The sequence below is a fragment of the Salvia miltiorrhiza genome, chromosome 4, assembly GCF_028751815.1.
Source record: "Salvia miltiorrhiza cultivar Shanhuang (shh) chromosome 4, IMPLAD_Smil_shh, whole genome shotgun sequence".
Taxonomy (NCBI): domain Eukaryota; kingdom Viridiplantae; phylum Streptophyta; class Magnoliopsida; order Lamiales; family Lamiaceae; genus Salvia; species Salvia miltiorrhiza.
In genome coordinates this window covers 3,002,073-3,025,292 of record NC_080390.1, presented here as the reverse complement: position 1 = coordinate 3,025,292, position 23,220 = coordinate 3,002,073, and the positions used below count along the sequence as shown (strand labels likewise).

The 23,220-nt window shown below is 35.4% G+C and overlaps 3 protein-coding genes across 5 annotated transcripts; all 3 read right to left on the bottom strand.

Moving 5' to 3' along the window:
• Positions 1 to 5,318: 5,318 nt before the first annotated feature.
• Positions 5,319 to 10,798, bottom strand: LOC131022204 (ABC transporter B family member 11-like). Of its 3 annotated transcripts, XM_057951640.1 has the most exons (13): positions 10,657 to 10,798; positions 10,116 to 10,322; positions 9,981 to 10,035; positions 9,705 to 9,880; positions 9,397 to 9,618; positions 9,032 to 9,270; positions 8,396 to 8,921; positions 8,039 to 8,312; positions 7,085 to 7,944; positions 6,726 to 6,992; positions 6,379 to 6,642; positions 6,006 to 6,299; positions 5,319 to 5,845 (listed from the first exon to the last, which is right to left on the bottom strand). In XM_057951640.1, exons 2-13 carry the CDS (start codon positions 10,311 to 10,313, stop codon positions 5,492 to 5,494), a joined length of 3,729 nt encoding a protein of 1,242 aa, XP_057807623.1. In that variant the 5' UTR covers positions 10,314 to 10,322; positions 10,657 to 10,798; the 3' UTR covers positions 5,319 to 5,491. The 3 variants fall into 3 exon arrangements, with proteins under 3 accessions (XP_057807623.1, XP_057807625.1, XP_057807624.1); XM_057951641.1 differs by lacking the exon at positions 5,319 to 5,845 and having other exon boundaries at positions 6,152 to 6,295; XM_057951642.1 differs by lacking the exons at positions 9,705 to 9,880; positions 9,981 to 10,035; positions 10,116 to 10,322; positions 10,657 to 10,798 and having other exon boundaries at positions 9,032 to 9,304; positions 9,397 to 9,496.
• Positions 10,799 to 17,475: 6,677 nt separating this feature from the next.
• On the bottom strand, positions 17,476 to 19,050 carry LOC131022233 (DNA damage-repair/toleration protein DRT100-like). The gene has a single exon (XM_057951696.1). The coding sequence runs from the start codon at positions 18,824 to 18,826 to the stop codon at positions 17,732 to 17,734; it is 1,095 nt and encodes a 364-aa protein (XP_057807679.1). The 5' UTR covers positions 18,827 to 19,050; the 3' UTR covers positions 17,476 to 17,731.
• Positions 19,051 to 19,694: 644 nt separating this feature from the next.
• LOC131021145 (uncharacterized) lies at positions 19,695 to 20,381 on the bottom strand. Its single transcript, XM_057950236.1, has one exon. It carries the CDS (start codon positions 20,379 to 20,381, stop codon positions 19,695 to 19,697), a length of 687 nt encoding a protein of 228 aa, XP_057806219.1.
• Positions 20,382 to 23,220: the final 2,839 nt, after the last annotated feature.

The window sequence follows — 23,220 nt, the reverse complement described above, 5'->3', positions numbered from 1 at the left end:
GCGGAACAGAGGCGGGAGGACGAAGGCGAAGAGGTGAGAGGGCGGCGGAGGCGAGCACTAATTTCTGAAGGAAAAAAAACCGAGGAGAGGCGAAGAGGCGGGAGGGCGGAGGCGGTGAGGCGAGAGGCGGAGGCGTCGCCTCGCCTCTGTGTGGCGAAGAGGGCGGAGGCGGAAGGGCGGAGGCGGAAGGGGGGAGGCGGCGCCGGCGCCGGCGCCAGTGCCGGCGGAACAGAGGGGGAAGGGGGAGACAGAGGGGGAAGGTGGGGGGAGGGCGGCGAAGGGTAGAGAAGATGGGGAGGCGAGAGAGTGTGGAGGGAGAGAGAGAGATAAATTAGGGTTTAGAGGGGGAATTAATTAGGATAGTGTTTAATTAGAAATTAATTAGTTCTTAAAACTTTCCTAAAAAGGAAATGAGACAAGATTATTGGGACAACCCAAAAAGGAAAGTGGGACAAGATTATTGGGACGGAGGGAGTAATTAATATACTCTCGACATTCATCAATTCTTGACCCATTTTATCATTTTGATCTTTTCACCAATTCTTCATTCATTCCATCTGTACGTAATAAAATTTATATTCGTGATAAAGTGAAACTCTTACTCCACTCACAATACATCTTAATTAGTTTTTTAAAACATGTGCTATTATAAAATGAGTCAATAATGATGGACGGAGGGAGTATTTTTTTTAAAGATGTAATTTATATGTAAGACATTTATTTTGAGTGATAAGATAAATTGATTAAAAAAAACAAACAAAATAACAATCCAAGCTAATCTATCATTTAATGATGAATTGATATATTAATTAGGCACTTATTATACCATCTTATTCTTTAAATACTCAATTCTATATTTTATCAATCTTTCATATCACTCAAATTAAACATCCTCCAGGAGTAATATTTGTATACAAGTATAACCTGAAATTAATACAAATAATAAATTACTTTAGATGAAGCTAATGTATCTAGGATATACTCCCTCCGTCCCAAACGAAATGTTCTGTTTTCTTTGTTGGGTTGTCCCAAACGAAATGTCATGTTTCATTTTTTGGCAATACACTCTCTCTCTATACTTAATATTTAAATAATTTTCACCAACCCACTTTATCTACATTATACACATTTCTTAATCTCCGTGCCGAAAAAAATAGGACATTTCGTTTGGGACGGAGCCCGGAGGAAGTAACTAATAAAAAGTACGAATGAAACAAAGCTACTTTGTGGAAAGCTAATTTGAACGTTAAAAGAAAATATAGGTATGTTTTTTGTGATGACTCGATATCGACTATTTTGTAACATTATTATAAATTTTCATGAACATGCCATTGCCACTTTGCATGCAATTTTCTTTGTCCACGAAGCTCAATACAATTATTACATCTCCAATCATCCTTCCCGAAAGCTTGATGTCCAATTAATTGCCACACCATTTGTTAGATTCCTAGATTCAATTAGGTCGAATCAAGTTAATTAATTAATTCATTTTTACCATTGTATGTAGCGTAAGTAGTTATGATAAGAGTTCTAATATTAATAATAGAAGCATGAGTAGTGACCACATGCATATTACAGTTATTACTGTATAATTAAGTTAGTAATTAGATGTTTCTAGCGTGCGAATTACAAATATTTGCGACTTGTTGCAAAAGTTGAAAATGACTCCCAATTTTTTTTTAATTTTTTTTATTTATAAATTAGCAGTATTAAATAAAAAAATTTAAAGATCACACCAAAGGGAATTCGAACCCAAGACCTAATTTGGCCTTAAACATTAATCTTTGCGCCAACACACGGACACAAAATGACTCCCAATTTAATTTACTTTATCGTGTACCATTTGACTTGTTTGAAATCAGAGTTTTATATCTGGCAGTGGCAGTTATAAATTAAAGTCCAATATTTATGTTATGTTTTGGTTCGATCTATATCCCATATCAATATATCATTCACCGATTGCAATATTTATACTAACAGATGTGGAATTAAACGATAACATTTCCCACATCAAGAAAATGATTTGCTCTTTTTTAATTTATTTTTCGGAAGAATATGAGCGTTGTGACATCACTGACATGTAATGTTTAGTTTATGATGAATATGCTTTTCAGTTTCAAAAGCATGTAAGAATGAAAAGTGATAATTATAGTTTCCTTTTATATGAAAATATATATATGATTTGGTTTATACTAGTTTGGTTATTTGATTGTATGATTGTATAATTTATTAGTTTAAAATTCATGATATGTATTTTGTATTATAAAAATAAAAAATGATCGCATGGCCACATATTATAGCTAAAGATGACAACTTTCCAATCAAAATCTTAATCATAATATCAAGTGCTTCATAAAGATTGTATTTTTACACGTCAGATATGCAATTCATATTTTACACAGAAAAAAATAGTCGAAAAGAAGATAAACATGCAAATAAACAAATTTATCATACTTCGCACTCTCATCATATATACTTTATACTATAAAAAGAGCTTTAGACTAAATAGAAAATTGATAAAGAAGGGAGGAGTAAATTAACAGCTACCGCACCTTAGTTAATAAGAAGATTATGTTGGGAGTTTAAGTTATCAACAAAAAAAGAAAAATGAAGCTCTTTTTTAAAAAAAGAAAAAAAAATTGTCAAAATTTACATACAAATTTTATTGGAATTTTTATCGTATATGTTTATGGAAATCTGCTATTATTATTTTTGATGCACGATACAGAAACAATGTGGAGATGTGTCAAAGATACGTAGTACTCTCTCGATTCACGAAAAGTATGGCATTTTTATTATATTTTAGTGTTCATCAAAAATAGGGATGTCAATAAAGCCCAAAACCGACGGCCCGACCTGAATAGACCAACAAAAAAGAGCGTTAGAACTGGAAATTTTTAGCCCGAATAGCCCAAACTGAAATAGCCTCAGCTTGATAGGACTGACCTGAAAATTGAGTGGATTGGCCCGATTAATGAAACTTTTTTTTAATAATTAATTTTCAAACTTTACTTTTAATTCGATAATAAAACTTTGATTCTGGTCGAATGTGTTTTGATTTTCTCCAATGGTTAATAACAAATATTTATGACCTAAAAATCAAAGAAAAATAGTCATTTGTATCTAATAATAAGTATGTTGTGTTCATAAACATTACGTAAGACATATTTTGATTTTTTGGGATGGCTACCAACGCGAGGCACGAAAGTTAGGTGCGTTAGCCACCTGTGTGGCCGCCGCCAGCTGCTCCTCGTCTCTATTCTTCGTCGAATAGCTCACATCAACAGCCGTGCAACGCCAATTGGTGATAAAAAAAGAGAATGAACGACACCGATTTGGGGGGAAAGATACAGAAAGAGCGGATCTAGGTTGAGGGCCACCGTCACTTACTCCTCATTTTTGTTCTCTGACGAACAGCTCGCGCCAACAACCGACTTAGCCACGCAATGACGATTTTTTTTATATAAAGAAAGAGAAATAACACCGCTAGTTTGGGGGGATAGATTTAGAAAGAGCATATATTAGATATATGGTTTAAGATAGAGCATATTTAGATATATATATATATATATATATATATATATATATATGGTTTGAGATTGTACAACTTAAATTCTATGATATATATTAAAGAAAATTTGCGCTTCGGCTGACATCAGCAGCAACACGCCACCACCATCGCCGTGTTATATCCTCTGAACTAAAACGCAACAACAACAACAACAACAATAACAACAACAACAACAGCAACACGATAGATGAATAGATTGCAGAAGAAAGAGAGAAGATGTATAGTAAATTAGGGTAATAGATTAAAAATTATCCATGCATATTTGTGTGCAACATATGTATATTTATGTTCAACATTATGCATATTAAAAAATAACGCGTTAAAAAAACTTCAAAATTATGCGAAAAACCCTAGAACATCAGATTTTTAAGAGGACAATAATACCCCTCCTTGTTTTATCTTAGAAGACCTCTGCCACGTGTCACATCACTATGCATCCGCATAAATACAATGTATGGCCTAGATTTGGATCTATATATACTACCTAAGGAACGGAAACTAATGGTGCAAAATGCGCAAAGAATGAAGTGAAAATCAATAGTTGCACACCAACTTAATTTTAATAACTTTTAGCCAATATTGAATTAAAGAAACCAAATTGCCCTTACTTACTTCTCAACTTTGACATCACAACTCTTTCTCTCTCTCATGTGGTCATGTGGATCTCTTCCCCCCCCTCTCTCTCTCTAAGTTATTTTTTTTTCTCTCTCTCGATTAATTTCTCCTACAACAACGTCAGTGATTTTGTCCAACGAAGCTGACATTCATTTTGCCAAGTGTTTAGTTTGCCTTTGTTCTTTTCTCTGTATTTACTTTTATGACCATCTTCTTCATTTAAATTCGGTGATGTGGTTTCCTCTATTATTTACCCGAATATACTTTTTCGGTCATCTTCTCCATTCAAATGCTTGTTAAGAAGTGGTGATTTTCATTCAGCTATATTTTGAATATAAATATATGGTACACTTGGTACAAACTGGATTATTTGTATTAATCCTGACACCCAGTGTCCTTGCATGTCATTCGATCTAGCACTTGGCACGAATGGTACGAAAGAACTCATTCGTACCATTCATGTCAAGTGTTGACGCGACTGATCTTAGAATGAATAGTACAAATGAATTCTTTCGTACCATTCGTCCCAAAAATATGGTACAATTTGTTTCAACAAAAAAAGCATAGCCTTGCAATTTGTACCAACAAATTAAACTACAATTTTTGACCAAAATTCGAATCAAATGTGCAAAATAATATAAAATCTCACTTATTTCAGTTAGATGTTTGAACTGAATCTTCATTTTCTTTGTATATCTTGAACTAGATCGCACAGATATCAGTCAATTATATAAATACAAGATAGAAAGAATGAAGGCGGTGATGTGGCGGGACCGCGATGATATGGTGGGACCGTCGATGGCGGTGAATCAAAAAATATGATCGCTTGGCGCAGGTGATAGCAGCAACTTTGCTGAATTTTCAAATGACGACAATGACGTTCAGGTGAGAAGAAATAGTGGATCAAGAGAGAGAGAGGGGGAGGTGGTGAAGTAAACGAGATAAAGAGAGAGAGGGAAGAAGAAATAGAGAATTTAGAAATGGGCTGCATAATAAGAATTTAAATTTGGTGTAGGGGCATTTTGTATTAAATCCTCAAAATTAACAATAATTTATTAAAAATAAATTGGTGAACATCTATTAGTTTCTACCATCTATATTGGTTAGGTCAAATTTCACTCTTCAAACAATGTGTAAAAGGTATTTACACCTCATTTTTAGTTTCTTGATTTTCTTAATAATAGTATGTACTCGAACCATTAAAGTTACTTCAAGAGTAGAATATTATTACATAATTGAAGTAGTCTATATTTAACAATCTACGACAAAGATAAAGAAATAATTTTATACATCGAAGAAAATTATTTAAGGCAATGCAGTATGGTGAATTCTTACTAGACCAGAGTAGTAACCATCTTTTATATTGATCAAGCTGTGGTGGTTCCCTTTCTCCACAATGCATCCATTCCTGAACACAGCAATCGTGTCTGCTCCCTTGATTGTAGATAACCTATGTGCTACCACAATTGTGCTTCTGTTTACCATTACTTTGTCAAGCGCTTCTTGAACTATCTTCTCAGACTCAGCATCCAACGCACTTGTTGCTTCGTCTAGTAGCAGTATCATCGGCTTTTTGATTATGGCTCTTGCAATTGCCACGCGCTGCTTCTGCCCTCCCGACAGCTGAACCCCTCTCTCTCCAACTACTGTATCATATCCCTGTATTTTTCAACACATTCAACGAAGGACTAATGGTTGCTTAAAAGAAGCAAATGTGCTAGATTTTTCAAGAATTAACCTACGTTGAGGCAGTTATCTATTTTTGTATCTTTAAGGACTAAAAGAAGCAAAAAAGTGCTAGACTTTCAAGAATTTCGACCTGGCTCAATCCGCTGATGAATTCATGCGCATTTGCTGATTTTGCTGCAGCTATGATTTCTGCCTCGGTTGCAGCTTCTCCTTTTCCATAGGCGATGTTTGCTCGGATTGTGTCATTGAACAAAACGGGCTCTTGGTTCACCAGCCCCATCTGCTCCCTTAGCCATTTCAGCTGGAGCTTGCGTATCTCAATCCCATCAAGTGTGATATTACCAGAATCACATTCATAATATCGTTGGAGTAATGAGATGACAGTTGATTTGCCACTTCCACTCTCTCCAACTAGACCAACTATCTGATTTCATTAACAAGTTATATATAGAGCAAAACAACAACAACATTTATATGTTTCAGTTGAATTATGGTGAAACAACCTTGCAGCTGCTGACTGTCAAAGAAAGATCCTTCAAAATCTGAATGTCTGGCCTAGTTGGATAGCTGAAGTTGACATGTTTGAACTCAAGTTCTCCATTAATATTTTCTAGAGTGATGCCTGAGTCATCGCTAGGATCGATCTTGGATTTTCCATCAAGAATAGCAAATACGGAAGCGGCTGCAGCTTTTGCTTTGCTCGAATCCGGAGCCATGGCGGTCCAAGTAGATATTGCAATAGCCACCATGGATAGAACAAAGAAAACCTGCGTGTTTGCAAGCTCTACATTATACACAACACCAAAAGAAAAAATAATGCAATGTTATGGAATAGAGCATGTAAACATACACGGAACACCTCAGAAGTGGTAGCTTTTCCATCCTCAACGAGTCGAGCACCTGTATAAAAGCTAGCAGCATAAACCAAATACAGAAAGCATATAGATAAACCAAATCCTATCCCACCAATCAATCCTAGTTTTGTTCCACTTGTAGCTGGCCCTTCACATTTCTCCTTGTAAATCTTCATAATCTTTTCTTGAACACAAAACGAAGCTACCGTTCTCATATTACCAACAGAATCGTTTGCTACTTGACTCGCTTTCTCGTTCATCATCTGCAGTTGAAAGATACGGAAACCTTCCTTAGGAAATAATCTATGATCAGATTTAAAGCAATAAGTTTGAAATCATTGATTTAGAGTTGTACCTTTGCTTTCGAGTAAAACCGTTTGGCAGACTTCATTTGTACATAGTTATTCAATCCTAAGAGGGGCATCATTGCACTAACTATGAGTGCCAACTGCCAACATGCTTCAAAAGCTATAGCCAATCCGACTAGAAGTGCGGTGGCTTCTTGAAGAATTTTTGCTAAGGCATCTCCAACGAGAGAACGGATCATAGCTGCATCGGTCGAGAGCCTTGAACTAATCACACCGCTGGAGTTTTCAGTCATATCAAACCATCCTATCTCCATGCTAACCAGCTTCTCAAAACACATTAGTCTAATTCGCTTAATCAACTTATTCCCAGCCACACCAAACAAATACGACCTTGATGAATATGCAATCAGTGATACGATTCCAAGAATGAAATACATCAAAGCCCAGAATTTTGAATCCTTTTTCAATTTATCAGGCAACTCAAAAAAAGTCTTGATCATGTTAGCAGTTAGAAAGCCAAGAACAGGTAGTATTGCCCCAGATATGATGGCAACTATAGCCCCTGCTATTAGCACCGGTGCCTCTGGCTTGTTTAGACAAGCAAGGCGATAGGTTGAGACCTCCGGAAGGTCTTTTGATGCCTCAGTAGAAAAGGAAGCCTTATCATCTAATGTTGTTTTGGAGAAACTAAGTGACAATGACCGAGGACTCGTACTTGACATTCCCAATGACCCAGAACTCAGGGAACGCGTAGATGACAATGTTACATTACGCTCCAAGACAAATTTTGAAGTACATATCTCGTATCTATTGTCAATGTTTTTCTCCATGTCCTCATTTACTTCTTGAGAGTGTATCAGATTAGAATACACCCCATGAGGATCCTTGAGTAATTCAACATGTGTGCCTGAAAGTTCAAACCATTAGCAATATATTGTTTATAACAAAGCTGCAGTTTTCACAATGAATAAAACCTACAAGAATCACAAACACATGTTTACCTTTCTCAACCACTTTTCCTGGGTGAAGAACAACAATCATATTAGCCTTTCTAATGGTGCTTAAGCGATGTGCAACAATAACAGTCGTTCGATTCATCATAATCTTTTCCAGCGCCTCTTGTACAATTCTCTCTGAGTCTGCATCTAGTGCACTTGTTGCCTCGTCTAGAAGTAGAATTCTAGGGTCTTTTATAATTGCTCTAGCTATGGCAACTCTTTGTTTCTGACCACCAGAAAGCTGGACGCCACGTTCCCCAACCATGGTGTCCATCCCCTGCATGATTTAAGAAATAAAACCATGTAAAAAGAACATATAAGGTGATGGTAAATAATCATCGAAATCATATTGAACAATGCCTGGGGAAGTTTATCAATAAAATCTTTAGCGTTTGCTAATTCTGCTGCTGCTATAATCTCGCCCAAAGTTGCTTCGTCTTTGCCATACGCAATATTATCCTTGATGCTGGCATTGAAAAGCACTGGCTCTTGACTAACCAAACCTATCTTTGATCTAATCCACTTCAGCTGAAATTCTCGGAGATCAGTTCCATCAATCAATACCTCACCAGAAAGTGGATCATAAAACCGCTCTATTAAACTAATTACAGTTGACTTCCCGCTTCCACTCTGCCCAACCAAAGCTGCAGTGGTTCCATTGGGAATGAATAGAGAAAATGCATCAAATATAAGCTCTTTTGGCCTTGATGGGTAGCTGAAAGTGACATGCTTTAACTCTATGTCTCCACGAATGTCTTTAAACATCTTTCCTCTTGTATCATAAGCATCAATGGTCGGTTTCCTATTTATCGTCTTAAACATATTCAATGCCGCTACCTGGCCTGCTGAAAATGCAGCTAGTGGACGTGATGACTGACCCATAGAACTGAAAATTGAAATTTCTGGAATTGGTCATGTCAAGCTAAATTCAGGAAAAAAAATATTTACTTTTTTGTCTATTTTGGCTTTTGGATACAAAACCGAGAAGAAACTTACAAAGATCCCATTAACACTGTAAGGAGCACAGTGTACACTTCCCCTCCTGTAAAACCTTTTTGTATGATCATTTTGGCACCAAACCAAACAGCCATAGCATACGTGCAGAGCATGATGAAGATATGGAGTGCGAAATCCGATCCACCACACAAGACTTGTAGCATGTCGGATTTATAGGAGCTAGCAAGAAACTTCTTGTAGTTAGCCACCGCTTGTTTCTCCCCATTAAATGATGCAACCTAAATATAGTCAAAACCATTATAGTAAAATGGTCTTCAAAGGTTTCGAACAACAAATCTTCTAGTTAAAAGTCAATCCCATTCCATTAAACTTTAACAAAGTAGAAGCTAAGTTTAGTGACTCACCGTTCTGATACAGCCAATTGTTTGATGCACTACGTTGGCAGCATCATTGCGCGCTTTTTGAGCCAGAGAATTTATCTTGAAATTGAGAAAGTACATGACAGCAGAGGTCATGACCGTCAAAGGAATTGCTGAAAACATGACTAGTGCAAGTAGCCACCCTTTTACAAAGGCAATCACAAAGGCTCCAAGCATCGTTGTTGTAACTTGAACAAACTTTCCCGCCTAAATATACACAACGCAGACGATCAATAAGACAAACACACATTAATAATAAACATCATCAAGAATATTGAAAAGAGAATAAATACCTTCTCACCAATGGCATCGTGGATAAGAAAAGTGTCACTAGACATCTTTTCAATGACTTCTCCAGTGTTTACTTTCTCATCAAAGTAAGCAATATCTTGTCGCAGTATAGCTTGCAAATATAGCCTCCTAATTCGAGCAGATTGCCTCTCCCCAGTGATTGTCCAACATGACACCTCTGGAAAAATCAAAAGTTCCTTCTTCAAGTGTTGATTTGTTGTAATGAAAAGAAAATTAAAACCTCAACTATTATTTGGCACAAGCTTCGAAGCACTTACGGAGAAAAGCAGAAAATCCACACCCCAGAGCCAAGTACACAAATTTAAGTGAAGCCTACATTTTTATTCAATATGATGAGAAGCAAAATTGCATTGAAACAAAATGGTGAGGTAGAAGAAGTTACATAGACATACCTTGGACACCATTGGTACAATGTTGTTCGTTTGGGACTGTCCAAAAGCATTTACTAAGCTGCCAAAAATGAGAGCCATTAGAGGCTGTGAGAGTCCATTCCCAATGGCACCAATTGTGCCTACCAACATCAGAATTTTGTCCCTAGAATCGGCAGCTGAGAATATCGAGTAAGATGGGGCACTCTCCATGTTTGTCATCCTAATCAACTGCCAATCATCAACATTATCACTTAGTTTTCAATCATGGTATTACACAATTACACAACTAGCTAGAATTAATTGGTAAACTTATTCTACTCGAGGTTATAGGTAGAAAACATATATACACTCATCAAATTTATGCAGTCTAGCTATACATCACCTTCGATTCAACAGAGAACATCATAATTTAAATCAAGCGAAGCATAATATATTATAATATTTCCACTTAATCTGAACAAAATGGGGATCATATAAATGACTAGCACCATGACTACTACCACCAATCCTGAAAATCATATTTACAGTAACATCGAGAAAAAAAGGAAGTAATATTTCTTACCGATTTTATAGAATTTCATCAAAGAATGGAAATAATATTGCGGTATTCAAGGTTTTAGCAGTAAGCAATGCCTCACATGTATGAGGTGAGCTGCATTCTCTAGTTATACTCGTTTTGAACGATTTTTTATTTTTCACTGAGATTTTTGCATGTGATTGTTTGTATATTTAATATGGGGAGGAGCAATTATATTAATTACTTAAGATATCAAAATCGTTGACTACAGATCATCACACATTTAATTCTTCTTTATATATAATTAGTGGAGTCCGATATCTTGATAGAATACTATATACTATGTTATTTCCTTGCACGTTTTTGCTTCTCATTGCATCGTTAACGACGTTCCAAAGTTTGACTAAATTCGAATCGAGTAGCAATGCTTATAATGCTACTATTATTATATGGGATGAATCAAGTTATATATTTTCATGTCGGCTTCAACGTGCCACATCTGGATTTTTAAGCAAAATTTAAATTTGGGGCATATTCATTAAAATGTAAATAGGTTTGACATGAAACAGTAATTATCTAAACCTATGGACATTTTTAGAAAAAACTTTCAAACATTTAGGCATAATATCATATTTATCCTTTTATTTATCACTATAACTCTAAGCATATGCACACTTACATGTATTGAAAGAGTTATAACGTTATTGTAATTTAGATTTTTTTATTGTAACATAAAGTATAGTATTTTTCTACCTTTGTGTGGTATAGAGATTCTACGTGCGTGCGATGCAATGATTTATTTGACGATGATATATATAATTAGCTCATGTAATTAAAAAAAAAAAAAAGTGGATCCACTCTTGACTCTACGAATTAATTAATCACTAGTCATAGTAAATAGCATAATCAATGGGGTGGTGTGGCGAAGGAGAAGAGTGTGAGGCGTGTGTGTATTTTAATTAGAGAGAGAGATTCTTTTTATTTTATAAAGTATTTAATCATATTTTGTCCGACCGTATTTTATCCAAATAGTATTATTGCTTCTGAGTAGTGTTATTTGAACAAAATTTGTTCGGACAAAAAAAAGGTTAAATTTTTTAAAAAATCAATTTATTTAAAAAATTGGGTTTAAGGTTAAAAAGGATTTAGTTAGTTTGATTGTTTTTTCATATTGTAGTTTTTTTTTGTAATTTGTAGTTTAGTACTTTAAAAATAATAAAAATTAGAAAATTTATTAAAAATTACAAAAAAAAATAAAATATGGAGAAAACAATAAAACTAGCTAAATTCTTTTTGTTTCAAACCAAAACTTTTAAATAAATTTATTTTATAAAATATTTAACTATATTTTATCTGGACATATTTTGTTCACATAGTATTATTGTTTCTTTTTTTCCTTCTCTTTTTTTTCGATAAATTTACAATATTAAATAAAAAAATTAAAACTGCTCCACAGAGAACTCGAATTCAAGACCTTTGGCATTAGACATTAATCCTTTACCGCTTGGCCAACACAAGTACACTATTTTTTTTTCCTTCTCTTGTAACTAGGAGTGTGAATAAATGAAGACAAGACAAAGAAATAAGTCTCACATTCGAGAAAGATTGAGGGAGAGAATAAAAACCCACCAATACATAGAGAGCCTCACATGCACTCCTCCATAATGGCTTCCTTTGCCAACACTAGCCCCCTTTAGACAATGATAGGCCTCATTTAGGGCTTTGGGTTTGGACTTAAATATTTTAGTTGGGCTCTAATTTAAATTGTGAGTTGAAGATTGGGCTTCAAAACTTAAATGGGTTGGCTAAAAATTTAGGCCCTAATTCTAGTTTAAAATCGGCTCACTCGCTTCCTAAAATTAGGCTCCCACTCAACCCCATACATAAGCACACGTTCACGCAAAACCGCACACAAGCAAAAACTCACGAAATGCAAAAATTCTAATTGACCTCTGAATCTATCATCGATTAAGACTATATTTATTAAAAACTTATATCAACCCAATTTTTTAATAAAAAATTATTTATCTTTCTTTCACATACACAACCTATAATAATACTACAACTTTTGTACTTTATCAATAACCCACTCCAACCTAAACATATTTTTTTTTATTAATTATCATTATATCTTTTAATTAAAAAATGCCAAGTGGCACTTTTTTATTTGATACAAGTGATTGTGAAATAGGTTGGTCTGCACCCTTTTTCGATGACCAGTTATTCCACCAAATCATTTCATCTACTACCTCCGTCTACAATTTAAAGCCTTACTTGCTCTTAAATTTTTATCCACATATTAAAGTCATATTCTGTTTTTTGTACTTTTTTACTCTTCTTCTTTTTCTATATTTACAACCATTTGTCACTAATGGACCCACCTTAAAACGCATTTATCATTTTTATATTCTATATTTACTACTCCCTCCGTCCGCAATATCGTTTCCACATTTGCCATTTCGGTCCGTCCGCGATATCGTTTCCACTTTCATTTATATAAGTAGGGTCCACAAACTTCCACTCACAACAATTGTGGGACCCAAACTCCACTCACTACATATCCACTACTATCCACCACTTTTCTTAAAACCCGTGTCGTCCACAATGTGGAAACGATATCGCGGACGGAGGGAGTACATTTATCACTAGTGGACCCACTCACTACACCTTTATCACTTTAGTCAACTATCTTTATCATTTTAGTCAACTACCGACCCTTATATTTCATCCACATCACATTTTTCTGCTTTCTTAGTCTTCGTGCCCACACCAAAGTGGAGCTTTAAATTGTGGACGGATGGAGTATTTTTTATTATTTAATTTTTTTGTCTTATATGATGACTAGGGGTGGAAAATCGGGTTGCGGGTATCGGGTATACCCTCACCCGTCCCGATACCCGCGCGGGTATCGGGTACTCGATACCCGCAAAATTCGGGTGGAGGGTCGGGTGCGGGTATCGCATCCTCAAAAATTGCGGGTAGAGGGTACCCTCGGGTATACCCGCGGATACCCGCATTACCCGCAAATAACATTATAAAATTAAAATTAAATAATTTTATTAGATTTTACTTTTAGGAATTAACCCCCAAATCCCCAAAACTCCTCCTAGCCTTAATTTTTTATGGATAATCGATGAAATAGAAATGATATTTTCAATTTTTTTTGTGAAATGCGGGACGAAATACCTTCTCGCGGGACGAAATACCCTCTCGCGGGACGAAATACCCTCCAGCGGAACGAAATACCCTCCAGCGGGACCAAAAACCCGCAAAATTACAAATTAAAAAAAAATCGCGGGACTGTGAGGGTGCCCTCATACCCGCAGCGGGTATCCGCTGCGGGTATTCGGGTACCCGCATCGGGGAAGAGGGTCGGGTGAGGGTGCCGTTTTCGGCAGTTTTCGTCCCGCGGGTACCCGCATTTTTGCGGGTAGGGTACCCGCGGGTACCCGATTTTCCACCCCTAAATGACCTCCTATAACCGATTTTAAAGGTCATGGATAAAGATGGTCTCAATGTCATTTCATCACTCACAGAAATAATTCGCTCCCACATATGATTAGAGTTGAGGACATCTCTGAATCATTCCGCTCCCACATTTTAAATCTTAAACTTCGTTATTTATAAACCTTAAACTCCACTATATTTTAAGAATTTAAATGTCAAAAAATATTTTTTTTAAAAAGGAATGAAAGTGAAGCCACAGATCCAATTTCCCGTACGTCACAAATTCATTACCGATAGTCTGGTAGTCTTGGTATGACTGTTATTAGATTAGTCTTTCACAATTTGGATTATCCATTCACAAATTGGACCAGTCGTTCAAAAAGTTGAGAATCTTAAGCATTTTCAGTCGAAGCATGCGTAAGAATCTGCTGATCGTGTGAGATTGCTAAAAATGTGCCTCCAGATACTATAAATTATTAGTAATCCTACTGTTTTCTTCTAATATATTATGATGTATTACGGATGGTACGTAGTCTATAATACACACAGACTACATTATACGATTGTTTTTGCGTAATATATAGTTCTTCGTCGTTTGATGCTGGCTTCTCTAGCTTCGTTGTGCTCTCTTGCTTGTGTTTGGGGTGGGGTTTTGTTGTTTGGCGTTTGGTGATGGCAAAGTTGGGGTGATGATAGTTCGAAGCCAATTTTAATTATCAGTGTCACTGTAACGATGGTGAACTTTGAGTGATGGCTAGTCTGAAGCTTAAAGTTTCGTCCTCGTCACGGTTTCTTTATCGTCTTTGTGGTTTTTCGATGTGATTTTTTAAAGAGGTTTTAATGAGGTCCCAGACTATTTGTAAGTGTTTTTTATGCTTTTAAGGGTTGTTGTAGATTTTTCTTTTTTTTCTTTTTAATTAATTAGTTAAGTGTTTTTAGCCGAATTTTTCTTAGGGAGGTTTTAACGAGGCCCTAACCCTAGTCTGCGTATCTGAGCTCTAAAAGGTTTTTTTTTCTTTTTATAATAGCTGCAATTTAATAATAATAGATGACTTTAGCACCCTAATCTATAGGGATGAGATTTTTTTTTTTTTAATTTGTTACACCCAAAAAAGAAAAAATACACTCACACTCTTGCCTTCTAGATGACTCGAACTCCCGACCTATTCATTGGATGAGAAGCGTCTTATCAATAGACTGCGCTTCATCTTCATTTATAGGGATGAGTGAATAGACTACAACATGATCTTGTATTATACTTTTAGGGTGCGTTCACTTTAATGGATGGGAAAATGGGGGATAACAAAAATTTAAGCCTTAAAATGTCTCATTTCTTATACCACATTTTACACAAAAGAGAAGTTCACCATTTTTCCTTCCTTATTTTCACTTCAAGAAGGGATATTATTCAAGAAGTGAAAATAAGGAAGAAAAAAATGGTGAACTTATCTTTTGTGTAAAATGTGGTATAAGAAATGAGACATTTTAAGGCTTAAATTTTTGTTATCCCCCATTTTCCCATCCATCAAAGTGAACGCACCCTTAATAGATTATGAATAAAATTCGTGGCAAAATCGTAATCTATGAATTTTGTTTATATAGTAGACGTAAGAATTTGTCTATAAAATATCAATTTGATGAAAACATTAATATTAATTTCAATGAAAGTGGATATTTTATACTTACTGTAGTGGAAGTGAAGATTTCATGCATATATATTAACAAAGAGTAATGCTAAATAGTCACATTGTGGTCACCCATAATTTACCTAAATAAAAAATAATTTAATTTATTTAACTTATTTTTTAAAATAAAAATAAGATTTAGTTATTTTATCATATTCTCTACATTGTAGTTATTTTTTGTAATTTTTTTGGTAACTTTTTTATTTTTATTAAAATATAAATTAAAAATATAAAATAAAAAAATAAGTACAATGTAGAGAATATAATAAAATAACTCAATCCTGTTTTTATTTTAAAAAATAAATTAAATAAATCAAAATTTTTCTTATTATATTAGTTTGTGGGTGGCCACAAACGTGGCTGCATAGATTTATTGATTAATAGATTTATTGATTAACAAAATGGATAATTTTCATCCCAAAAAAATCCTTTCCCAAGAAAACCTGTGAAATGTCAGGTAGTAATTGATATATTTATGACATCTGCGGATTGTCAGAGGTGGGTGCTTAGATTTGCACAAACCTCCAAGCGCTGTGTCGAGGACTCCACATAATTATAATAATAAAAAAATAATGACGGCCATGATGATGATGAAAACTAACAGATGAGGATATGATACATAAGTTAGGATTATGTCTTAATTAATGTTAGTTCTGCATATTATTCACAATAATTAATGTGTGCATGCTAGTCTGGCATAAGTTTCAACTTATTGAGATGAAGTGTGTTTTGTAGAGCAGTAATGAATAAATAGGTTATTAATTTGCAGGAATTTAGTGGAAAAAGGATAAGGCCCACAATATTATAATTGACGTTGGGGTCACATGGGGTTTGGGACATCACATGCATGTGCTCTGCAACTGCAACACTCATCCTAATTGTTATTGACCTCTGTTTGATTCTCGTCTCCACATATTTTAAATTCTATTATGCTCACAATTTAATGCCTTGCTTCCCACATTCTTTCTTTTAATACCTAACCTTCAATTTTACTTAATGTTTTCTCTTTATGATGAGAGGTTGTTTCACTTTTCCCAGATTCGTGTCCTCAGTTTATCCGTACATGTTATAATATGATTTGAGAAATAAATTTTAATAAACAATTGGAATTAGAAGATATGTATAAATTGAAGAAAAAAATTTATCTACATTAACATTTTAGTGCACAACACTCTTTGTTTAATTTTTTCCCACAACATAAGATCCATGCACACCCATGACCGACAAGCTTATCTTTCTGGAGTATAGCATTCCAGATTTCAGTTACACTAAGTGGACATTTATTTTAAATGATTGATAAAATGAACAATTGAGTATTCTTATCCTCAAGAATAGGATTACTTCAATACCTCCCTTTTAATTAGATAAGAATTAAGCAAAAGTAGTTGAAATGATAAAAAATAATCAAGGATTTTAAAATATTCTAAAATTTCAATCCAACAAAGTAAGCAAGATATTATTAGTCTTACTATTTTTATCTATTAAAACTAATTTTTCAAAGTAAACTACTACCCCTAAAAGTGAAAAGTAATTTTTTTTAAAAGATTCAATCTGTATAAGATGGAGGTAAATCATAAGTTCCACAACATAATAATTAATTTCAGCAAAATAATCTCCTCCTACGTGTTTCAATAATTCACTACTACTCAATCCGGCACAGACTAAGCGAAAAGCGCCCACTGATTAACTAATAATAGCTTCGCCTCATTATACATCCAAAAAGGCACATACATATGCAAAATACACCACCCTTCTCATTTGATTTTAGTCGGTATAACGACATGCATGCTCTCACTTTAATATAATGAAATGAAATTCTCTCCATAAAAGCTGTCACCACACAAGTTCACGTGGCGCCACCCTTTTTTCTTAATGGCATTACAACATCAACATCAATATCAACCATACACAAAATATACATGTAGTTGGCAATAGAGGAAATTAATATTTATGTAGTTAATATTGGAAAAATATAGGAAGGCAGTGATTTAACAAGTGCGCAACGGCATTCCGCACAAACAATCGTTGTTGGCGAAGGAGGAGGCCTCTAGATGATCAAACGGCGAGCCGTTCGGAATGGGCCCACAGAGGTGGTTGTGGCTCAGATCCAAGTGCCCTATGTACCTCGCCGACGACAACGATTTCGGAATCGACCCTCTCAAATTATTGTACGACAAATCAATGGCCGTAAAGTAAGTTTTCGGCCCGAACACATCGGGCAGATTCCCCTCCAAACCGTTCCGGCTCAAGTTCACAATGTTCAACCCCGAGTTGGATAGTATACCGGCCGGGATCGGCCCGCTCAGTAGATTCCCGTCCAAGTTCAGAGTCGAGAGAACCGGCATTGACCCGAGCTGGCCCGGGATCGAACCGGAGATCTGGTTCATTGATAAATCTAAGTCGGCCAGTCTATAGATACTGGCCAGAGAGGTCGGGATTGGACCGGTGAGCCGGTTCCGGCTCAACAGAGCGCGGCTCATCATCGAGAGTTTGCCGATGTCGGAGGGGATTTCGCCGGAGATCTGGTTGTTGCTGAGCTCCAAGTGCATTAATCTGTTGAGGTTGACGATGGAGGAGGGGAGAGCGCCGGAGATTTGGTTGTCAGCGACATTGAGGACGGTGAGGCGGGAGAGTTTGCCGATGTCGGCGGGGATTTGGCCGGTGATTTTGTTCCCGATTAGGTCGAGGATCCGCAAATTGGGGAGGGAGGTGATGCAGGGGGGGATTTGGCCGGAGATGCCCTTCCAGTCGGCGAGGACGAGGGTGGTGAGGCGGTCGAGGCGGCAGAGGGCGGGGGAGATGGAGCCGGTCATGTAGCCGGAGCGGCCGGCTTTCTCGAAGATAGGGTCCTCGGACTCGCCGCGGAGGACGATGTCGGCGACGCGTTTGGAATCCGGGTCGCAGCTGACGCCGTACCAGTTGGTGCAGCAGTCGCTGCCAGACCATGACTTGAATATGCCTAAATATGGCTCGCTTAGGGCAGCTTTGAACGCTAGCAGGGCTTCCCGGTCAGCCGGCGCGCAGGCGTTCGCCGCCACAGCCACGGCTAAGAGCAGCGCTGCTACTGTGGCGAGAGATGTCATTGCTGAACTGTATGGACGTGGTTTTGAGACAATGTCGGTGAGAGTGTGTGATCTCAGAGCGGGAAAGTGTGTGAGAGAGAGGGTGGAGTGTGGAGTGGAGGAGGGACGATGGCTGATAGCATAAGGTTATATAAGAGGGTGATGGGACGAAAATGCCCCTGGGAAGATGGGAGAATTACGGTTGGGAAAGGGCTTATGTTTATGTTTCGACAGTTGATGAAACACAGATAAAGGTAAAGGGGGGTAGTTTATTGTTATAAATAAGGGTGTAACAAGCCACGTGATGTGGATCAGCTACCACTCTACTGCTCAAAATGATTAAATACTCCAAATCAGAATTGTATTTATTTGTAAATTTATACTCCCTCCGTCCCATGTATCTGAGACTCTTTCTATTTTAGGTGTCCCACTGTGAGTGAGACTCTTTCCTTTTTGGTAAAAGTTTTCCCTTTAAACACTTTTTCACTTTTTCACCTACACACAAAATACACCTTTCTTAATTCTCGTGCCCAAAAAAAAAGGTCTCACTTACAGTGGAACGGAGGGAGTATTAGGAATTGTCCTTGTTACAAATAAATGCCACTGCAGTGCTTACCAAAAAATATATTCCCTCCGTCCCATTTATTTTGAGATATTTTTTTTGTTTCATCTATTTTAAATTTTTTTTATTTGACAAAAAAATTATATTTATTCACTTTTTCGATGGTGAAACGGAGATAGTATATAATTTGAATTTCTTCAACAATATAGTCGTCACTCGTCATAATGCTACACAAAAGTAGTATGGGAATTTATTTATTTATTTTTTATCAGTAAAAGAACTTTATTGAAGAGAGGAGCAAACAAGGTACCAGAGGTACCAAGAGAATTACAAAAATGAAAGTTTGTGTTCACTTGAACACCAAGAAGAGAAGGAACCATTTTCATCAACAAGGTGGAAAATCTTGTTCCAACTCCACAATCTACCCTTCATCTCCAAAACGAGTTGATTGGCATCCCACACCCTACCTTCGAACCTGCTCTCGTTTCTGTACATCCAGATCAGCCAAATAATACCAACCCATAGAGCAAGGAGCAGTTTTCTCCCTTCTTTCCTTCTAACTCCGAGGACAAACGATTTGAAGTGTTGTAAAATACCTTTGGGCTTGGCAGTTTTTACGTCGATCCATTGATGAATTTGATTCCACACCATCTCGACTTTGGGACAATGAAGAAAGATGTGTTCTGCAGTTTCGTCTTGCATCACGCAGGAATTACACCATCTCTCTTCGACACCGAGATAGACATTTCTTCTAAGCAAGTTATCACAAGTGGACAATCGATTGATCAAAGCTCGCCAAGCCGAAACTGTTGCCTTATGGGGTGCCCGAGCCTTCCAAACTTTTGCAGCCTCAACCTCCTCCACCGGGGGCAGCCCGTAGTTAGAGGCCGCGATGATATCATATGCCGCCTTTGTTGAGAAGACGTCGTCTTTTCCAGATTTCCAGCTCCAAACATCTTCCTTACCTGCACAAGGAATAACTTGAGAAATTAAAATCCTCAAAGCCTCCCACATCCCTCTTTCCCTCTCTCTCAACTCTCTTCTCCATCCGATCTCCCAGTTCCATTCGCCGTTCTCCCAAGAGCCCGATTCCCCCACCAAACCTGTTTTGTCGATACACAAGTTGAAAAGTCTTGGAAACACGAATTTCAGGGGTTTACCCCCAACCCAAACCTCCTCCCAGAAACTCACCCTCAAACCATCACCTACCCGACGACAAATAAAATTTGACAACTAATAAAAAATTATTTGTCCTTTTGAATTCAAACTCGAGTGTTCTTCTTTATCAAATAAATAAAATTTGAAAACAAAAACAATTATATATTTATAGATAAAATACATTGCTTTTCAAGATTATAATAAATAAAAACAATTATTCTTTTTCTAAGATTATAGTAATAAATTAGTTGATATAAAACATTTATTTCTTTATGGAAAGGTAGTTACAAACCTACAATTTAAATTTTCAACTTTGGTCTACAATTTTTGAGTAAAACCCAACGTCGTTATATATATATGTTCTCTAATGAACTTGCACATCACGTTTGTTAGTTATATGAATATATGATCAATAGTAGTATAGTAATTATGCCTATAATGATGATAATAGTAACATTAAGTAATCGTTATTAGTTGATTTTATTTATTTATTTTTTAGTTAGGGGGGAGCAATTGGAATCATATTACGATCACTGATCCATATAAAGAATGATAGAATACCATTGAATTAATTATTAGAGTTTCTAGTCTTCTAATTCTAGATGCAATATTAGCTGCGAATTAAAACTTGTTAGGTCAAACTCGTAAGTTTTATTGACTAATAAATGATTTACGAATTCATTCAACTATACAAGTGTCGTACATATGGAACAATTTGACTAAGTTACACTCCCTCCATCCCGTTAATAATATTTCACTTTAATTTTTGTCTGTTACACTAATAATGACTTATTCTAGAAAAATAAATAATATTTTTTTCACAAAAAATTGTCTATAATTTTTATCTTTTAATCATTTTTCTTTTTAATGATTATGTTCAAAAATAGAGAATCATACTTAATGGGACGGAGGAGTATATATACGTGTAGCGTCCATATATTTGTACACATTCATTTGGAATTAAGGTCTCATATATGTATGGAACGTGGCTATTCTCTTACATATAATTAATTACTAGTACGTCCATCCATGCGATGCAAGGCAAAATTGAATTAAACGATATGTATAAATAAATAAATAAATATAAATATTGAACAGAAACAAAATATAACAAATGCAAAATATGGTTTAAATTTATAAATGCAATTTTCAGTTATGTATAAAGTGTAATGATAATTATAGTTATTAAATTATTTTAAATTATTTGATAATGAATATTAATAGTACACGTTATTATTATAGAGAATTTCACATAATAATAATAAATAAATATTTTTCATACATAAACATAAACAAAAAGTTATAAAATTTTAACAAAGAAAAAGAAAATAAAGTATTTAAAAATTTTAATAACCTATTCATTTTAAATTCATTTTTAATGATTTTTATACCATATTAAAGATCTTCTGCCGAACTTAAATTAAGATGCACATTGAATGTTTTTTCATAAAATAAATTTGACGATGTTTAGAAAAGATTTAAAATTATAAATAAAAAGAGAACAAAATAGTAAAAAAATGATAGGAGAAGGGAGAGAAAAAATGGAGAGATAAAACTCCTCTTTTATATATTATATATAGATGTGACTAATTTTGGGTGGATCGATATCATCACTTACGAAACATACAAAATGCTAGCAAAATTCTATTATTGAAAAACAAATCAATTTGGGGGATAATGCGTCAAAATGAATGTAATACATCTCTCAACAAATCGATATGTAGTCATGTCTCTTAATTATTTTAGAATAGTATATCATGGGCTTTATTTTGTTCTTTCTTATACTAAACCAACTTTCCAGTAAGCTGGAAGGATGCATGCATTTAATTTGACTAGATTTGATAAGATGGCCTTGTCTGAGATAATTATTGGTTCCAATATGAATAATACAATCCTAGTTATTGAGATTGAAAAAATGCACCGATGATATTCACAATTGCATTTGCTGAATGAAAATTTTGTGTATTTAAGAATGTAGGACCATCAAACATCATATACAGCTGCCATGCCTAAACTATAACACGCATTAATAATATTTAATCAAAACATTGTTTGTAGTCAATATATAAATATCAAGCAAACGATCGAGGTTCGATTATATAATATCGTTGAAACGTGACAATTGCCTTCGTATATCGTTTTTGTAATTAAATTGTAATGTTGAACGGGTTGTGTGTGTTGGCCAAACGGTAAGGGGTTAATGCCTAAGGTCAAAGGTTTTGAGTTCGAGTTCTCTGTGGTGCGGCCTTTAAATTTCTTTATTTAATATTGTTAATTTATAAAAAAAATGTAATATTTGTTGAACGTACAATGGGTCAAATTTTTCAAATACATATTAATATTTTTTTTCACTATAAGTGCTCGATTTACAAAAAAAAATGTAATGACTTTTTTCTTTTGTAGAATTAGATGATTTTTGTTTGTGTAAAGCCACAACCAAGACCATATATGGTCGCATTTAGGTATTGTCATGTGTGCCATGTGACTATGGATGCCAAATGCAATGACAGATTGTGACTTTATCAAGTGGTCTATATGATGTGTTAAAATGAAGCATTTATCCATCCTATAGCCTTTAAATGATTAGAAGTTCATATAATTTGTGCTTGTGTTGTTTTTATTAAATCATTAGACGTATTATATGAGTACTTAACAATATATAGTTGGATTGATATGATCATTAATTATACACACA

Excerpts from the sequence above, each read along its gene's own strand:
- LOC131021145 (XM_057950236.1), bottom strand. The coding sequence starts at position 20,381 with ATGTGGGAGGCTTTGAGGATTTTAATTTCTCAAGTTATTCCTTGTGCA.
- LOC131022233 (XM_057951696.1), bottom strand. The coding sequence starts at position 18,826 with ATGACATCTCTCGCCACAGTAGCAGCGCTGCTCTTAGCCGTGGCTGTG.
- LOC131022204 (XM_057951640.1), bottom strand. The coding sequence starts at position 10,313 with ATGACAAACATGGAGAGTGCCCCATCTTACTCGATATTCTCAGCTGCC. Across the intron at positions 10,036-10,115 it reads TTGTACCAATGGTGTCCAAG|GCTTCACTTAAATTTGTGTA; the intron begins GTATGTCTATGT and ends ATAAAAATGTAG. Across the intron at positions 7,945-8,038 it reads AGGAAAAGTGGTTGAGAAAG|GCACACATGTTGAATTACTC; the intron begins GTAAACATGTGT and ends TTGAACTTTCAG.